The sequence below is a fragment of the Diorhabda sublineata genome, chromosome 4 (assembly GCF_026230105.1).
Source record: "Diorhabda sublineata isolate icDioSubl1.1 chromosome 4, icDioSubl1.1, whole genome shotgun sequence".
Lineage (NCBI taxonomy): Eukaryota > Metazoa > Arthropoda > Insecta > Coleoptera > Chrysomelidae > Diorhabda > Diorhabda sublineata.
This window is the reverse complement of record NC_079477.1, coordinates 21,867,987-21,888,256: the sequence shown is the minus strand read 5'-3', so window position 1 is coordinate 21,888,256 and position 20,270 is coordinate 21,867,987. Positions and strand designations below refer to the sequence as shown.

Below are 20,270 nucleotides of genomic sequence, written 5' to 3'. Positions count from 1 at the left end.
CAAAAAAAGTGAAACTATTATATATTTATATATATATTTTTTTTCGTTTAAATGATTCTTTACAATCTTATTTCTTTTTACAACTCATGGCAACAGTGTAAATATGGTCTGGATTCTGTAGGGATAATACGTGGCGCTGATTGTACTATGGGATTGAGATCCGAAGTTAAACACTTACTGTATAAGAAAATATTAAAGTTGTGACTGAAGTTTGATTATATTCATGTGAAAAGCTGTGCAATCCTTAATATCTTATTAGATTTTTATTTTTTATTAAGAACTTGATATATTTCTGTACCTGCTTCCATAAGCTAATTACCAATGATATTTTAACAAAACTATAATTATTATATTTGTTGCGGATAGAGTTCAATATTTTATTTCTATGAACCAAAATGTTTTATTTTCAATTATTTTATTATTCTTATTGATATTTTTATATGACTATAACTATTATATTAGTTGCTAATGAAGTTCAATATTTTATTTTTATGAACCGAAATATTTTTTTTATTATTCTATTATTTTTATTGATCTAATTATATCGCTATAATTATTATATTAGTTACGGATAAAATTCAATATTTTATTTTAATCAACCAAAATGTTTTTCTTATACTATTTCATTATTGTTACATGATTCTACTTTTTTTTCATATTAGAATATATGTATTATCTTAACCAAATAAATAGCTAAATAATAAAGTTAATTTAACGAGATTCTGTTTTGTTACATTACTATACAGTTATTTTCAAATCAGCGCGTAAAATTCAAGCGAATACCCTCTATAATCAGCGCCACCTATTTATCCATCAAAAATCAGCTCACATTTTTTAACCCAGAGACGTTCCTCCTTCTCTACACTCCATAATTTCTTATATCAACAAGAACAAGTGAAAAATATTATTTGACTTGTCAATTAAAAAAATTTTGTTTTAACTTTATTGAAAGTCAAAATACAACTTGTACAAAATCAGTTCTTTAGTAAATTATTATAATATACTATATCCTATAACTTTTTCTTTTTATTTGGGGACCAATTGATGATATTGTATATTACGCTATCTTCTTCATCAGATACGTCTGGAATAATGTCTACTACTTTATTTGTACTGATTTCAGGTGATCCAAACATTATTTTATATAACACATTTTTATCGTCATCACTATTTTGCACTGTATCTAAAAACTGTTCTTCACTTTGTGACTCATTGTGTTTCACAACATTTAAATCAGTTCTGTTTGAAGAATTTTCAGAATTCGAACTTTCAAATATTTCATAATTCATATTTTTCACCAAAGATTCTTTTCGTTTTCCGATGTTGAATAATTTAGGTTCCACAGATTGATTACTTGGTGAAACATTTCGTATTTTTAATAAATGATGTTGAACGAGTTTTCTTATTTCATTGTTTATACAAACATCCTCATGTTCGACACATATTTCTATATCTTTAGGTTTTAGAAAGTTTATTAATGCCACGCCTTCTTCGTACGAAGCATGCGTAGAATAACATATACAGTGTGTTCCGATTTTAGGTTCGTACTTTCTATTTTTATTCCACATCATTGCCGATAATTTAACGGTTTTTATTTCGAGTAGTTTTTCATCGGAAAGGCAGTTATATGCAAGTTTTGTCCCGCAATTACCGTGTATTCGAGTTTTAGTTGGGTCTAAAGTTACAGTACCATCTAATTCAGGGATGAGATTATAAAATTTGTAAAAATCTTTGTTTACATGTACTGGCATGCCGATTTTTTTAAATATCTCTTTATAAACATATTCATAACCGTATTTAGCACTTGTTTTTACGTGTACAAAAATACTGGCATTTTCTTCTAACCACTTTTTTAAAATATCACACAGTTGCTCAAGACTTTCGTCGCGTTTAGGAAAACTCGGATAATTTTTCAAAAAAAACGTAGTATCTAAATATATTTTATCCATTATTTTAACGGAACCACATGTATTATAAAAAGCAGTAAATTTTTTTATATCATTAATATTCACTCGATAATCCCCCGTATATAAAATTTTTTTATCATTTTCAAATAAAAACATTACAGAACCAGGACAGTGTCCTGCAGGTATGAGCGTAACAGCAAAAGAATTATTTTTTAATTGAAATATCTTAGGGGTATTTAATGGTAATATTTTCAAACAATCTCCATACTGAGGGTACATATTTTTTAATATTGCGCACGATATTTCCGAAGCGTATAAATATTTTTTATTATCCATCAATTCGGATTTAAAATTATACGAATCTAATCCCACCATATGATCAGTGTGACAATGCGATAGAAAAAAAATTTCAGATTTTAGATTTTCTTCAACAAATCTATCGACGCTAATATTTGGAATTTCTTTTATTTTCCCGCTAAAAGTGCTCATCCTGTAGTTTGAAATTACCGCGTTCGTTACCGGAAATGAGCATTTGTTTTGGCGGTCGTGGATAAGTTGTAGGTTATTTATCCGCTAACCTATTTTTATTCCAAACTTCAGAACTAAAAAAATCGTGTTGTTGATAACGAATTTTTATTTACGTGCGTTAATTACCGAATAATTAAATTATACTCACGGTCTGTATAAATTTCAAATAGTGATTTTATGTGTAGACTTAACGAAGGTTTCTGTGTAACAGCGGCCATTTGCCACCAACGAAGTGAAGGTCGACGTTAGCCTATCGCAAAGCTTGGTTAGGTTGTCAAAATCATATAATTTTTAACATGTAAGTATCTAAATTGTATATTAATTTAGTTTTAATAAGAAAAATAACATAATTTGCTTATAATATTGCCTATTTGAGCTGTTATTACAATAAATACGTAACATGATGTAATTATATGTTTCCTTTCCTTTTGTGTAATGGAGGTTTAAGGTGCGTAGCAGTTCTAGAATTAAAAACGACAGCGTTCAATGGCGCAATGATTCATCAAATCATATAAAATTATTAACATAATTAAATGATTTTTTTTTGTTTACATTTCTAGAAATTTGTAAACTTTACTAACCTCAATTTTTAGCATAACCTATACTTGTCAAAATATCAATAACCTTAAATCTAGTATTAGGCCATTAATATTTATTTTATCATTATTATAAATTATTATTGCGGTATTTTAAATTATACATAGAAGTTTTTGATACGTGCGGTCAAAGACTTTCGCCAGGGTGTGTTCTAATGTACGCGTTTGTTATTATCAATTTGCTCATAAATAGTAACTAATCACGAAAAAATATGCTATTTTTAGCTTACATTGGTTGAAATATCATAGATTTTTACTAAATGAGGTTTATATTATGCATATCAAACTTTTAAATGCCGAATCTTAAACTTCTTTGTCAATTTTAGCTTATTGATTTGTATATGAAGTTAAGATAATAGATGCTTCTGTTTAATTTGAAAGATCTCGAGAAAAAACTAGTCAATTTATTTGTTTTCAATAATTTTTGTGTAACATTTTTATAGACATTCGTCTTTTATTACATTTATTAGTAGTAATTTAATCAATATGACATTTTTTGTTGAGTTTAAGTTGTTTAATGATTCATATTTATAAAATATATAAGTTAAATTCATTCTTATATATCTGTATTATGTTTAGTTAAATAATGCTTCTTATAACTTAACGTTAAAATGGAAGAATCATTTGACTTAACATGGGAGGATTCATCCACAGTAGTACAAACCGAAGAGGTAATTTGTGGTATAGAAAATGAAATCCTCCCATCGGAAAATGTCGAATTCACTGGAGTTCAAGAAGAGACAGTTACAGATGAAGTTATAGAAATACAAGAAAAAGAGGAAGTCATTGAATTACCGGATATACAAGAAACACAGGTATAAAAAGTAAACAATCAAATATTGTTACTTTTTACAATTGTGGATTGAATTTTAGGAAGTGCAAGAAAATGTTGATCATGGTATTATGTACCTACCAGATGGTAATATGCTTGTAGTTAATGATCAAGGCAGAAGTGATTATCAAGGACAGATAATGGATTGTCAAGTTTCTGAAGAGATCATTACTGGGGAATGGGGGGAAAGTTGTGCAGAAGAAATTGGTAAGTTTAACTAAATTCCTATCTTTAAATGATTTCATTTGAAACATTGAGCAAGTAAACAGTTATTAGCCATTAGGAAGATATAATAGATATCATAATAGTCTCAAAGGTGTGCTACAAAACTTTAAAACCAATAGGGGCGTAAAATGACACATTTACACACGATGAATAATATTATTATTTATTAATTCCTGTTTTAAACTGAAAATATGTTGTTAAATTTACTTTATGTAAAGTAGGGATTAGATTGGACTCTTTAATGTCAAAATGATCCGCTTTCTTAATGTTAACATAATAGGAGCCCTAGATTAGGTAAATGCGTTTGATGTATTGAATTATGATCTTTATATAAATCTGCAGTATCTGGGGTTCGATGAGCCTTATTTGAAGGGAAGAAACCAAAAAGTTTGAACGAATCATATACTGTAAAAATAAGATTCTGCAGAGCATGAAGTAGCAGCTACACTCCCAAATGCATATTTGATAATTCCACAAAGCCGAATGTGGATTAGATTGTTTTGTTCTCAGAAAAATTGAGGATGTTATATCTGATGGATTAATAAACGGCATGTGATGTGTTGGATTATGATCTTGATGTATAAAATTCAGAGGGAAAATGTGGGAAATTTTGGAGGGAAATGATGGAAATTTACCAAATAGGATTGATTAAAATAAAAAAATTACACTTTAATTTGAATAAAAATTAATTATTCAACTTTTGTAAAACAGTCTAGTTATGGTGAATTAAAACAACTGACTCTTTTATTAAAGTTATAATTTTGTTCTTATTTGGCGCTTAGTACTTGTAATTTAATGAAAAAAACAATTATTATAATATATAATTTGATGATTTTCTTTAGTTAACCAATAAACATTAGGTAGAATTCTCTTCCGCTTTGATAAAGTTTTATTCAAAATATAATAAAGAAATAAATATTTAATATTAATATTTTTTAATTTTTAATTTTCCCTCCAAAATTTCCCGCATTTTTTCCCTCTGAATTTTACTTTAATCACAGCCAAATTAACATTAATTAAAAAAAAATATAGGCTTAAAATGAAGAAAGAAGTTAAAAGAAATGTTATTTCGATCGAAATTTGGAATCGCGTAAGAAAGGGAGTTAAAGTAGTAGATGTTGCAAAATCATATAGCATAAACGAAGCTACAATAAGAACTATTAGAACAAATGAAAACACAATTAGAAAGAGTGTTGCAGCTGTCAATACCACGAGTATGGGCACAACATCAAACACCAGAAATATCGCAATGAAAAAAATGGAGAAGGCGTTAATACTTTGGATAGAAGAGTACCCATTCATACAAGCGCAATAACAAATAAAGCATTACGAATTTACGAAAAAATTGTAGAGCAATTACCATCATTACCAGCTTAAAATTAACAGGTGAACTTGCTTCTCGCGATGTGCCCAAGAATATCCAGCAAATATTGTAGAAATTATTAACGACAATTCATACACCCCTGAAAGGACTTATGTCTCAAAACTTTATAATCGGCGAGTAGTCATAAAACAGCAAAAGATCGCATAACAATTCTTTTCTGTAGCAATGCTTCAGGAGATTATATTATGAAACCATTAGTGATTAACAAATCAAAAATGCCCCATGCCTTTAAAGGAGTAAACATCATTAATCTTCCCGTTTATTGGAGGGCTAATAAGAAAGCGTGGGTTACTGCTGCAATGTTTACTGAATGGTTTCATGAATGTTTTATCCCAGATGCCAAAAAATATTTATGTTCAAAGGGATTACCTTTTAAAGTGCTTTTGTTAATTGACAATGCGCCTGGGCACCCACATGATCTAGAATATGAGAACGTTGAAGTAAAATTTTTACCAAAAAATACAACTTTATTATTACAACCATTGGACCAAGGCATAATTTCTACTGTTAAAGCTTTGTACATAAAACGAGCCTTTACATATATTTTGGAACAAATGGAGAACAATGAATCTTTAACAGTTATTAGTGCTTAGAAAAATTAGACTGTGTGAAGCATATCGCCTTATCATACACTGCTATTAAGCAAACAACGCTCATTAGCTGTTGAAAAAAATTGTGGCCAAATATAGTCAAAAATGAACATTCCATTTCAACGTTAAATGATGAATATTCGCAAATAGTACAGATGGCGCATTCATTGGGGGGAGAAGGTTTTAATGATTTTACTGATGATATCGCAGCGTTAATGGCAGATAAAGTGAGGATGATTTAGTTAACTTAGTTTGCGAAAGTGAGCCTAATAAATCTGATGAAGAGGAGTTAGTACCAGTAACATTCACTGCTAAAGTCATCCGCGAAGGACTCGTATTGGGAAGAAAGCTGGGTAAAATGACACAAACGTTGAAAGGGCTTTACGATTCCAACTTGACATAAATCGCTGCTGGACTCAATATAAAGAAGTTTACAAAGATCTTACAAAAAATTCGAAGCAATTGTTAATAACCCATTTTATTACCATCTTTCATAATGTAAATATTTCTGCTTCAAACATCGAATCGGCACAAATAACTTCGAGTGATGAAAGTGAACCTTCGATTCTGAAAAAAAGAATGAGAGTAATTTCTGACAGTGATGAAGGATAATAAAACACCTTTGGTTTTATTTTTTGTTATTCTGTTTAATGTATTGTAATTAAATAAAAAAAAACAGTGTCCATAATATATTACTTATTTTAACCTGTCAATGCATTTTATTTTTATTTCTGTGTACAACTAAAAATGTTGAAAAAAATCACAACTGTTAAATAGCAAAATTATGCATTTTCTGTAAGCTTTTCGATTTACACGGTTTTGACTTCAAAATTTTTAATTTTCGTTTTTCTCAGGAACGTATCTACCGTGTAAATCGGGGGATAGGTGTATATGGAAATGGGTAATGACAACCAGTTAAAAATCACAACAGAGCAAAACGATGGAAGTGACAGTAAAAAATAATGAATGAATTCGATAAGAGATTGGCAAGAGACAATAAAACAGTTGGAGCTCCAGGAAACATATTGAGGTCCAAACATATCCCAAGGGTAGCGAATCTTAGAATTTACAGGACAGTTAAATAATTTATGATATTATACGGTGGTGAATGATGGGTCGTGAATAAGAAAGAATCAAACAGACTAAACGTATTTAAAAGAGGAATGTTAAGAAAAACTTTTGGTGGGATACGAGTGGAACAAAATTAATGGAGAAGAACGAATATGGTCAAGCAGAGATCCGCTATATAGTGGGGGCAAAAAGACTGCTTTTGTTGGGGCATATAGCCAGAAATGGAAGAAAAGAGTCATAACAAGAAGAAGAGGATAAATTCATGTAAGGAAGACTTACACAACCTAGAAATAGTAAACTGGCTAAATGCAGCTGTAAACAAAAGGAATTGAAAAATAAAACAGTAGAGATACTTTAAGCTATGTGACTATATGGCCAATTTTTTATATTTGATGTTGTGAATTTATAATTAAAACCATATAAAGTTCTTCTGCATTGTTAGCAGCAAATCTAGTAACTTCTGTGGATATTATGTGTCATAGTTAAATAAACCCTAATTAAACCATAAGTAAATAAATTTTGGTAGTACATTTATAATTTTTTGTAGTTGTGGGTTCTGAAGAAGCAGTAGGTACAGAAGACGGTAACCGGGAAGATTTCGATATACCTCTACCGACTGACCAAGACGAATATACAGCAGCCAGACCTTACCCTTGCGATTTTTGCAGTAGGAGATTCAGGAAAAAAGCTAATCTCATGAATCACATGGTGGCACATCAAACTGATAGACCTCACGGTTGCAATTTGTGTGGTGTTCGGTATATAAGAAAATGCGATTTAATGAACCATCTCAAGGTAAGGTTTTTACCCATAAACATGAGACTTTTTTCATATTTTTTAGGAAAAATAGTGGGAAAAAATAGATAATTTATTGCAGATTCATGCTTATATACCAGACGCAGACGGTTTAGAAGAACAAAATATTCAACCGATGGACGAAATGATGGATGATAATACAGATAAAAAGAAAAAAACTAAACAGATTAAGAAAAAGAAGAAAATCAAAGAGGAATATGATCAATACGAAGATGATTTAGGTAAATATCAAACTTGTTTATGAATTTAATGTTATTAATTAAAATTAATTTTTTATAGGGGCGTCCAGTTCTCGCGGTTACAATTACGTCGAAGAAGACGTAAAACTGATGGAACAAATGTCTAATAACATAAAACACGATTACGATTATATACACGAAGAAGAAGAAGAAGTGCAACAACCTAGTGAATCCCGTTACCCCATTACGGATCCTAGAAAACCGTTCGTTTGTCAACATTGCGGCGTAGGATTCGCTAGAGAGAAAGCCATGATGTCCCATCTTAGGATGCATTCGGAAGGCGACAGTCCTTTCGAATGTCAAAGATGCGGCGAGATGTTTTGGGACTTGATTCAAATGAAGGAACACGCCAAAGAGAAACACGGCGACGTCGAAGGCTTCGATGACGACGAAGACGACGACGACGATTATTCCGAAGAGGATACCAAATACGGAACGTATTATTGTTCGACGTGCGGCTTATCATTTCACAGACAAGATAATCTTCGAAGACATCAAAGGATACACGTCAAAGAGGAATTCGTCAACGAACACGAATTCGGTCACATCTGCAACGTGTGCGGGGAATCCTTTCAGGAAGCTTTGGATTTGTTGGCGCACGCCGAAGTACACGCCAGGACACTCGAGTATAGGTGTATGATTTGCGGAGAATTGGCAGAGGATGAGCACGTTTTGGCGGTTCACGTACAGGTAACTGAGCAATTTATTTATCCCCCCTTTGTTTCTAATTTCCCTATAATGTTTCGAAAAATTTTTATTCCTTTAAATAAAATTTTATCTATTTTCATCCGTTTCTCTTTCAATGTTATTATATTATCTTTGTTTCTTAATTTCTCTTTTTCTTACTTTGTTTCTTTCTCTTATTATATTACCATTTTTCTCTCTCTATCTTTTGGATTTCCGCCTGTTTTTCTTAGTGTTTTTTGCCTTGATCTGTTTTTCGTTATGTGTCTTACTATTTGTATTTTTTCCTTTTTCAATCTCTCTTTCTTTACTTTGTCTTTATTTCTCTCCATTAGTCTTGGTTTTTCAATTTCTTTCTTTCTATCTATCTCAGATTTTTTGTTTTTCTCTATTCCTATTTCATTTTTTATAAATCTTTATCAGGCATTTTCGTTTCTATTTTTTCAATCTCTTTTCAATCCCTATTCTCATTCTATTTATTATTTTTAGTCTTTCCCGTTTGTCCTTTCTATTTGTTACTTTTATCTTCTGTTTTTCTTGTTGACTTCTTTTTCTCTATGCTCTTTTTGTATGGTTTGTCCCTCTTTTTACCTGTTTCCATATTTATTTATCCATTTTCCCTCCTTTCTACTCTCTTTTCTCTTTCTATTTGTTACTTCAGGTTTATACATTTCTGTTTCTATATGCTCCTTTTGTTTGTCTTTGTCTATTTGTTACTCCTATTCCTCTTTCCCATTTTATTTGTTTCTATACTTATCCATTTTCTTGATTATTTATCTGTTTCATTGTCTACGTATCTTTATCCGTTTTTTTTTCTGTATTTCTTTGTGTCTATTTGTTCCCGTTTGTCTTTTTTGTTTATTTCATCTTTTTTCAATCTCTTTTTCTCTTTCTATTTGTCACTTTTATTTTCTGTCTTTATGTTCCTTCTGTTTGTCTTTTTCCATCAGTTGTTTTTCGCCATGTTTCTCCTTTTATCTGTTTCTATATCAATTCATCTTTCTGTATATTTATTTGACATTTTTGTTTATTTTCCCTCTTTTCAAACCCCATTCTCTGCTTATTTGTTATTTTTAGTCATTATTTTTCTTGTTTACTTCTTTTTCTAAATGCCCCTTTTGTTTATGTTTGTCTATTTGTTTCTCCTCGTCCCTGTTCCTCTTTTCATCCGTTTCTATTTATATTAAATTTTCCTTTTTTATTTTCTCCTTTTCCAATCTCATTCTCTTTCTATTTGTTGTTTTTTCTCTGTTTCTTTAAGTTCCTTTTTTGTCTTTGTCTATTTCGTTTCTCTTCGCTCTTTTTCTCTTTTCATCTGTTTCTATATCCATCTGTCTTTTTGAATGTTTATACGTTTCATTCTTTATGTATCTGTTCTTTTCTGTCAGTATTTCTTTCAGTCTGTCTTTTTGTTTATTTTATTCACTTCCTATTTGTTACTTTTATACACTATTTTTTTTTTCGTTTTTTCTCCTTTTTTTTTGTTTATTTTGTTTGTCTTTTTTCATCATTTGTTTTTCGCCATTGTTTCCCCTTTTATCTGTTTCTATATTTATATGTCTTTTTGTATATTTGTTTGTTTAATTTCCTATGCAACATTATTTATTTCTTTGTCTATCTTCTTTGTATAGATCTGTTTGTCTATGTCTGTTTTGATTCTTCCGTTCCCTTTTTGATCACTAATTTTATTTGTTTCTTTTTGTTTTTATTCATTTAAATCTGTTTCTTTTTAATTTTCCGTATTTTGTTTTTGTCACTATCTATTCTTATTTATTTATTTTCTCTGTTCGGTTTCTATTTATTACTTACTATTAGTCTTTTCTTTTTCTGTTTCTCTATGTTCATTTCGTTTTATATCAGTTTATTTTTGTTCTTTTTTTCCTTTTTTTAATCTCTTTTCATGTTCGTACTTCTTTCCGTTTTAATGTATGTTTATTTTACTTTGTTTATAATTTTTTTGATTCTTTCTGCTTCTTTGTTCGATTGTCAGTTCCTTTTATTTCTGTTTTATTTCATTATCTTCATTTATAGTTTGTTTTGTTTGTTTTTTGTTAGTATTTATCAGTTTTCTTTATGTCTATCTGTATATTCCTGTTTTTATTTATTTGTCTTTTATGTTTTCCTCTTTGTTACTATTCCTATTCATTTTTTATTGTGTCATAGCTTTTCTTATTTTTATTAGTTTTTTTTTTCTAATTTTGTTTTATTTTTAGGCTAAACACGGTAAAAATCTACCGCCAAATACTTGTATGTTGTGCGGAAGGTCCTGCAAAGACCGTAGGACCTTACTTAAACACTCCTGGGAACATTCTAAAGAAAAGGTATGTAAAAGTAAGTTTATTTATCCTAGAAAATTAAAAATAAATAAATTTTCAGATATTCGCTTGTACGAAATGCGACAAAACTTTTCATAATAAAGCTCGATTGAAACGTCACATGTTATCGCACAGAAACAAAGTGGTAACGTGCGACGTGTGCGGCGAAGATTTCCCCGACGGTCGTTCGTTGATGAATCACCGACACAGTCACAGCAACGTTTCCGGTAGGCAATTTCCTTGCAGGGAATGCGGTAAAACGTTCGGTTCGAGAAGTTCCCAACAAATACACATCAGAATACATACGGGCGAACGACCGTACGGTTGTAGATTTTGTTGGAAAGCTTTCGCCGATGGCGGTACGTTACGCAAACACGAACGCATACATACTGGCGAGAAACCGTACGCGTGCGCCGTTTGTCCTCGAGCTTTTAATCAACGCGTCGTATTAAGGGAACACATAAGATCCCATCATTCCGGTCCCGATCCGAAATATTCCAATAGTATGACGCCGTATTGTTGTTCGGTTTGTTCGGATATGTTCACCACTTCGCAAGATTTGATATTACATTTGATACATCATTGCGATATGAATACAGCGATGAAACGTCAACCTCAAATCGGTCCTAGGAAATATAAAAGGAGAAGGAAATTGAAACCGCACGAATTGGAATTGATAACTAGAGTTGAAGAAGGGGATAACGATCAGTCAGAAGTTAGTTCATTCGCATACCGATTTAATTATACATTTTTTCATTTAACCATTCGTTTCTTTACAGGATTTAGGCGATAATTATACCGATTCGGAAGAGGAAAAAGAAAGAAAAAGAAGATATATAAGAAAACAACAGCCGACGAAAAAGTCGCAATCGCCGGAATCTTCGAAAGAAATAGTTCCTGATACTTACGCCGAATTATATAATAGCGTTTCGTCGACCATAGGTAAATTGTGATACGTTACCGCACAAATTTTATTGTATTTTATATTTCGCTATGTTCTAAAACAGCTATCGACGAAAATCGGCCCGCTGGTCAAATTTGGCCCGCCGAGAAAAATCCCGCACGCATTTTTTTTAATATTTATTTTCTAGAAATATAATAATAAATTGAAATAATGTATTTTGTATAAGTATTTTTAATCTTTAACGATTACGGGGTACAAATTGTTCGCATGTCAAATTTCCCTTCCCTAATGCTTCAAAACTACAAAATATTTTTTGGGCAAGGGAAAAATTCTACCCACAACCCATTTATGCGACCGGTCTCCGTACCGGGAGACATTTTGAAAAACTCATTATGACCAGCGCTTAAAAATATGTTCTAGAACATAGTAGAACCTTTCAAAGTATCTAATAATAATATTAAAGAAATATCTAGAACAATAGTAGAATGGTTGTATGAGCTATAAGACTCTTGTTAGTTTATATAGTTTCCCATAATAGTATTTGCCTGTCTCAACCCTTGTATTTTATCCCAATAATTGATTTACCTCTTATATATCTTCTTTTATGTATTTGATACCTTAGAAAGGTTTAGGGCTCGTCTGCCCTCACTTTAGCGATATTATTACGGTTTCCTTCACTCCATTGTAGAGTAATTTTAATTTTCTTGTCTAGATCATTTAATTTTTCTAGTTAATCTCAAACGAATTTGGATTTCATACAATTCTCCTTAAAAAAAAAGCTTAGTGTGTTATACAGGTTTGATTCTGGATCCGTATATTCCTATTCCAGTTCTGTTTGTTATTTTAGAAGAGGTCTGTATACAATTCAACGGTTATTCAATGGATTGAACTACCTTCAATTTTGTTTATAGTTTCCGCTGCATTAATTTATGATAAGCGCCGTTAAACGGCGTGCGGTTGTGTACCTGTTGTAATAACAAATCTTGAGATATCTGTCAAAATCATCGGTAAACATTGTAAAAATAGATCAACTGGAGAGAATTGCATTGAACATATCGATGGTTTTTGACAAGGTTTGGCGTACCAACCTTTTAAATAAGTTCGGTTTGTCTTCCCGATTTACCGACTTGATTCTAATTTCCTGGTTTAGCGAGAATTTAAAAATTTATTACTGGGTTTATTGACGTTCGTTTATCGGTTTTAGAAAATATCAATTCTTTGGTAAATTCGAAATCGTCAACACCGAAGGCGAAACAGCAAATGAAGAAATTGAAAACAGATCAATCGATACCGAGCCGACCGAAAATGATACACACGCAAAAGACGCGCGTGCCAGTTGAAGCCGGCGAAGACGGTCGCGTAAGACACAAGACGAAAACTCTAATCACCAGAACCCAACCGGCGGAAATAAAATCGGCTACTGGTGAGTTAAAAGAAGAAGATTTAGTTTGATTAGAATGAAACATATATATATAAAAAAAATGAAAATATCGGAATTTTTTTTTTATTTTCATGTTGTAGACTAAAGTCAGTAATATAGTTTTCCTTTTATGACATTGACTTGTATCAATTAGTTCCTGGGAGCGTGTTTAATTTAGAAACAAGAAGTGCGCTTATCTTCTTCTTCGTTTAGATTTCGAAAACTATCTTCAATTCATTTATCGCTACTTTTTAACTGACTTGAATCTTTCTACTTCACCCTGTACGCTTCCAGGTTTTAGACCCCGATATACTGAAATGCCCTCCAATCAATGGACTAACCTCCCAAAAGGGGATCGTCTTCTTCTACCAGTTGGAATGTTTTTTGTCCTTTACTTGGTAAAATCTTCGGTTAATTCATTATTTCAATTTCTTCTTTACGTGCTCCCCCTGTAAGATCCACTCCAATTTCTTTATCTATTCGTCTTCATTATTTATCTGTTGTACTTTCCACTCATCTTTTTTTCTTGTATTTGTGTCTATTTGTTCCTCTTTTATTTTCTTGTTTATTTAATCTCTTTCCAGTCTCTATTTGTTTTTTTTATTCTCCATTTTTCATGTTTTTACCCCACTTTCTCTATTTATTCCTTTTGTTTTTTCCCTCTTTCCTCTCTCTATTCTTTTTCTATTCCTTTGCAGTCTATTCTCTTTCTATTTGTCACTTTTAGTTTTTATTTTTCTTGTTTACTTCTTTTTGTTTGTTTTTGTCTATTTGTTTTTCCCTTCTTTTTCTATTCGTTACTTTAGGTTAATATTTTTCTTGTTTTTTTTCTTATCTATTTTTTTCTCTTCGTCCTGTTTTTTATTTTATCTGTTTCCATACCTATTCATCTTTCTGATTATTTATCTGTTTCGTTCTATATGTTCCTTTTGTTTGTCTTTTTTCATTAGTTGCTCATCGCCGTTGTTTCTCCTTTTATCTGTTTCTATATTTATCCGTCTCTCTGTATATTTGTCTTGTGTCTGTCTTTTTTGTGTCTTCCGTCTGTTTCCATTCCCTTCTTGACCACTACTTTTATTTAATTCTGTTTTATGAAATAAACTCGTGTCTGCGTTTGTATATTTAGGAAAAATTCTTCGAAATTATAATTACAATTAAAAACAATACGAACAATCAAAACTAATCACTTTTATCCTTATCAGAAGGTATTGAAATCAAAATCCTTTGATTATTTCTTTGGATAGTTGAGAAAAACCTCCAATGATTACAGTTTTTTATGAAAAAATTATACAGGGTGATCAAAAATATGCAATATTATATTAATTGCAAAATTGACGAAGCCGGATCTGCTTTTATTTTACGTAAAAATGAATAGTACCCAAGAAAAATCGTATCCTTATCAGAAGGTATTGAAATCAAAATCCTTTGTTTATATCTTTGGATAGTTGAGAAAAACCTCCAATTATTACAGTTTTTTATGAAAAAATTATACAGGGTGATCAAAAATATGCAATATTATATTAATTGCAAAATTGACGAAGCCGGATCTGCTTTTATTTTACGTAAAAATGAATAGTACCCAAGAAAAATCGTATCCTTATCAGAAGGTATTGAAATCAAAATCCTTTGATTATTTCTTTGGATAGTTGAGAAAACCCTTCAATTATTACAGTTTTCTATAAAAAATTATATAGGGTGATCAAAAATATGCAATATTTTTTTTACGTTTTAATTAATAATACCAAAAAAATCGTGTTTACATTTATATATTCATAAAAAGTTTCTCGAGATTATAATTTCCAGTAAAAACAATACGTCTGCAAAAAATTCGAACAATCAAGTCAATCACATTTAACCTTATCAGAGGGTTTTGAAATTAAAATGTTTTGATTTTCAATTTGGATAGTTGAGAAAAAACTTTAATTGTTACAGTTTTCTATTAAAACAATTATACAGGGTGATCAAAAATATGTAATATTATACTGTAAAATTGACGAAGCCGTATCTGCTTTAATTTTAAATGAATAGTACCGAAGAAAAATCGTTTCTGCGAAATTAATCCAACGATATTAAGTAAAAATTGTCCAATACGTCTCAGCCAGACCCCCCTTTTTTTTGAAATACCTCCCTCCGAAATCAAAATTTATAATTTAATTTATGAATCCAGCTATTGTAAAAAACCGGAAATACTGATTTTTGATAAATGGATTCAACGATACCGAAAACGCTATACTAACGAGTTTTCAGTAGATACGGAAGTATATATAAAAAATAATAATATAAAAAAAGTGATTAGACGACGAAAAATGATCACATTAAAATTTCAAAAAACTTTAATTTAGGTGAACGTATTCGTCCCCGAACGAAAAACGTCAACTATCACGTTCTGCAAGAGAAATTTCCCGTCGCGACATTCGGCGACGTCGCCACCGATAAAGATACCACCCAAGAAGCCGTCGATAATCTATTGAAACAAGAAAACGTTATAGTCCAACCGGAACACGTTATAGAGGAAACCGCAACGCCGCAACACAATAACGGAGTCATATACATGGATCAATTCGAACATCCGACAGAAGTCGGCGCCGAACAGACCGTCGAAAGCGAAACGGTTCCGCCTCCACCGGTCGCACAGGAACCGGAAAGATTTTACGAAATACGGAGAGTAACGACGAGATCGAGGAGTGGGAATCTTGGTAACAGTAATAGTTTGAAACCGGGTAGGCACGTCATCGGACCCGGAAGTAAAGTAAGTCGTAGTTTATTTATTATAACTAACTGCACTCATTTTGGATATTCCAGATCATTCTAGAAATTTCTAGAACGTTCTAGAATATTCTGAATCGATCATAATGAATTGCAGTCAATTTGGAACTTTTCATATGATTCTAGAAGTTGCTAGGACGTTCTAGAACATTCTGAATCGATTATAATGAATTGCAGTCAATTTGGAACTTTCCAGATCATTCTAGACATTTCTAGAACGTCCTAGAATATTGTGAATCGATCATAATGAATTGTAGTCGTTTTTGAAACTTTCCAGATCATTCTAGAACATTCTGAATCGATCATAATGAATTCCAGATCATTTTAGAACATTCCAGATTGTTCTAGAACATTATGAATTGATCATAATGAATTGCAGACAATTTGGAACTTTACAGATCATTCTAGAACGTCCTAGAATATTCTGAATCGATCATAATGAATTGTAGTCGTTTCAGAACTTTACAGATCATTCTAGAAATTTCTAGAATGTTCTAGAATATTCTGAATCGATCATAATGAATTGTAGTCGTTTCAGAACTTTACAGATCATTCTAGAAATTTCTAATAACTTAAAACAAAATTCCTCTCACTAATGTCGAAAAAAAAGGAGAGTTGGTGATTTTCTTTTTCTTGTACAACGTTGAACTAGGAAAAATTTCAGGTGAGACTCGTCAAAGAAGGTATGATAGTATCGAAGGCTCGTAACAAAAAATCCGAATCGGAAAACGAATCGCCGGCGGATCAGATCCAATTACAACAACCGGTGAAACAAGAAATATTAGATCCGAGTCCGTTGCACGAATTGGCCGAAATATCGATGCAACACGCCAACGCGACTTCGCAGAGTCTTTTTAAATGCGAAATGTGTAGCGAAGTGTTTACAGATAGGGCTCAATTACTCGTCCACGTACCGATACACATTTGATGTTAGGCGTAACGCAAAAAAAATTGGGAGACGATATGTTGGGTAGCGTATCCATCAAAAATTTTTTTATAAATATGGAAATTAGGATAAAAAGCACCATGATATGTATATATACATATTTAAATTGGAATTAAGTCTGCCGGCTATAGATTAAGAGCGTTTTTGTAGTGGGATTGTCTCAAAATTAAACATCGAACTGTACTAACCCTAATATATTCCGAGCCTTCGAATACTTATGTATTCTTCATCTTCTGGGAATTAATTAATTAAAAATTTCGTTGTTTCCTTTAAAACATATTAAATTCGTTGTTTCCTTTAAAACATATTAAATTCGTTGATTTCAAACAACAATATTCGAATTCAATCGTTGAATTTAATATTTTTTAAGGAAAACAACGAAATTTCTAATTAATTAATACTCAGACGATGAAGAATACATAGGTAATCGGAAGCTGGGAATATATTAGAGTTAGTACACTTCCGTGTTTAATTTTGCCACAATCACACTACGAAAACGCTTATAATCTAGTTGGCAAAGACTTCCTTCTAATTCATATACATATTTTTAAAATTATTTTGTTGATATTTCTTGTTTCTTTTTTCAAAAAAATATATATGAAATTGCGTTATGTACAGCAGCGTATTTTTATTTTTTTTGTTCTAATTAGTTTGGTGTCTAGATTATATTATACGAAATTAAAGTTTTAGAACATTACATTCGTCTTTTTTTATACCACCCTGTAATATATATACATATTTTCAAAATATTCTAAAATCGAACCACCCTATAAGAGTTTCATTATTATTCGTAATTAAAATGATTTTTGACTCACCTTATTTAAAAAGAAATTATAACTCATTAGATTTGATCGGTGTTGATAATAAAAAATTTAAAAAACGACGAAAAATTTCCGATTTCACTTTAGTTTCAAAAAAAAAATTTCAACTGAATTATAAATATAAGCTCTAAAACATTCCGAACGACGTTGATCTATGGACAACTGTCATTAAGTTGGCGTCTTCACGTTCTTCTATTTCCTTGATACATATTCATTTGAACTATATATCGTTATAATTCTTCTTTTTTATATAGTAAGTCTACTACTTTACTTGAAAGAAAAAGACCAAACTAACCTATCATTAATATTATATTACCAGGAGCGTAACATATTTTCTTATAAATCAAAATCAGGATTAAAATTATTTATATAATTCTATCGTTGTCTATACAGGGTGATATTTTTATATTGTTCGTTATTATATACAAGGTGGTATTATATAGTTTTTAATTCAAAAATTTTGTTCTAATATTTTTGTAAATAGAATTCGCTTCCCATATATATTGTCTCTTTATTTTTAAATTACGTATACAGTGTTTTCCGAAAAGTTTAAAAAAATCTATGACACTACATGTTTAGATGATTGTAAATCGAGTTGTCACGACGTATTCTGGACCTTATATCGTTCGAAATTTTCATTTTACTATAAACGATAAATAAAATGATATAAATGGGGGTTTGAAAATACGTTTTTTTTATTAAAATAGTGCCTAAAACTCGATAATATTGAAATAGGGAAAAGAAGTTTATTTGAACTCTTATAAACTATCACAATACATAATGACGTTTTGTGATCGAACTACTAGTTTTGTGAGACTTTCTTGTGATATCTTAAGGGCGGTTTAATGTTTTCTTAAGGGATACCTTCTACTGTACTTGGAGTACCATATTTCAGGTGTTATTTTTTTTTTTTAGAAGAAACGAGTAAAGCTATTCACTTTGGTTTTTTTCCTTTTACCGTTTGGAACTTAGTTTTCGGGAAACCCTTTATATGAATATTGTATATTTTATATATTTAATTTTAATTGTAGAAACCTGGTAGAGAACGCTTCGTGTTTATATATATATATATATATATATATATATATATATATATATATATATATATATAAATATTTATATATATATAAATATTTATATATTTTTATATATTTATCTGGTTTCTTTAAGAAACGAGAATTATTTTAATCAGATAACATTTTACTTTACGTTAAAGTAAAATCGCGACGTTTCTTCTTGAATTAAATATCAATATTATCGTAAAAATTAAAAATTATCTCTAATTTTCATTTACCAAATACCAAAAATCTTTTACCATATTTCACTTTCCACTAGACATCACATTTTCATATTTATTTTCTTACTCACCCCGTATTATCCGTTATTACCTTTTCTGTTATTTATTTGTTTCTATTATTTTGTACATATCCGAAAATATTTTAAATTGTAAAAAAAAATAATAATTTTTAGTGTTTACGATAAATTTAATCAATACCCTGTACATAATAAATAGAATTTGAGGCGAAAATAGTGTATTATGTAATTTTTGCCTCCTTGCTGTATCTTAATAGAAAAATAAATATTTGTATAGGTATAAACATATAAAGTTATTACAAAACAATACTCCAATGCCCCTCGTATCATAATTAATAATAAATTATTTATATATATATATATATATATATATATATATATATATATATATATTTATATAAACAATTTTTTTTGGGACATAATTTTTCTGCTGATTTTCTTAAAAAAAAACTACGGCAACGTCGCACCATCACTCGGAAGATTTGAAAGGTAACTATACCGATTTAATTCTGTTTGTAAAAAATATTTCATCAATTTCGTATACAAAAAAAAATTCAATAACTTTGTACATAGTAAATGGAGTTTGAGCTGAAAATTTAAATTTAAATCAAATTTAAAAAAATACTTCGAGTTATTAAAAAATAATTATTTGAAATTCTCCCCCTACCCCTTATAATAAATTATGACTAATTCCTATAGAAAAAACTAGGATAGCATTAACTCTAACATTAATAAAAAAATCTATTTAAAACTGTTTGATTCTTGAATTTTTTGTATAAACAATTTTTTTAACATAATTTTTGCTGAGTTTCTTAAAAAAATTACTGCAACGTCGCACCATCACTCAGAAGCTTTGACAAGTAATTATTTATTTGCCTATTTAATTGTGTTTGTAAAAAATTCACGTGATAA

The 20,270-nt window shown here is 30.3% G+C and overlaps 2 protein-coding genes across 3 annotated transcripts; one reads left to right on the top strand and one right to left on the bottom strand.

Moving 5' to 3' along the window:
- Window positions 1–433: 433 nt before the first annotated feature.
- Window positions 434–2,671, bottom strand: LOC130443152 (protein artemis). 2 transcript variants are annotated; one of them, XM_056777651.1, is made up of 2 exons: window positions 2,584–2,671; window positions 434–2,509 (listed from the first exon to the last, which is right to left on the bottom strand). In XM_056777651.1, the coding sequence occupies exon 2, from the start codon at window positions 2,394–2,396 to the stop codon at window positions 1,011–1,013; it is 1,386 nt and encodes a 461-aa protein (XP_056633629.1). In that variant the 5' UTR covers window positions 2,397–2,509; window positions 2,584–2,671; the 3' UTR covers window positions 434–1,010. The 2 variants fall into 2 exon arrangements, with proteins under 2 accessions (XP_056633629.1, XP_056633630.1); XM_056777652.1 differs by having other exon boundaries at window positions 2,562–2,669.
- On the top strand, window positions 2,422–19,112 carry LOC130443151 (zinc finger protein 420-like). The gene is made up of 12 exons (XM_056777650.1): window positions 2,422–2,733; window positions 3,611–3,846; window positions 3,905–4,070; window positions 7,681–7,928; window positions 8,011–8,170; window positions 8,229–8,878; window positions 11,086–11,193; window positions 11,249–11,902; window positions 11,967–12,129; window positions 13,296–13,514; window positions 15,854–16,260; window positions 16,942–19,112. Exons 2-12 carry the CDS (start codon window positions 3,643–3,645, stop codon window positions 17,203–17,205), a joined length of 3,243 nt encoding a protein of 1,080 aa, XP_056633628.1. The 5' UTR covers window positions 2,422–2,733; window positions 3,611–3,642; the 3' UTR covers window positions 17,206–19,112.
- Window positions 19,113–20,270: the final 1,158 nt, after the last annotated feature.

Coding starts and splice junctions, on each gene's coding strand:
- LOC130443152 (XM_056777651.1), bottom strand. CDS start 2,396: ATGAGCACTTTTAGCGGGAAAATAAAAGAAATTCCAAATATTAGCGTC.
- LOC130443151 (XM_056777650.1), top strand. CDS start 3,643: ATGGAAGAATCATTTGACTTAACATGGGAGGATTCATCCACAGTAGTA. Junction 3,847..3,904: donor CGGATATACAAGAAACACAG/GTATAAAAAGTA, acceptor ATTGAATTTTAG/GAAGTGCAAGAAAATGTTGA. Junction 11,903..11,966: donor GGGATAACGATCAGTCAGAA/GTTAGTTCATTC, acceptor GTTTCTTTACAG/GATTTAGGCGATAATTATAC.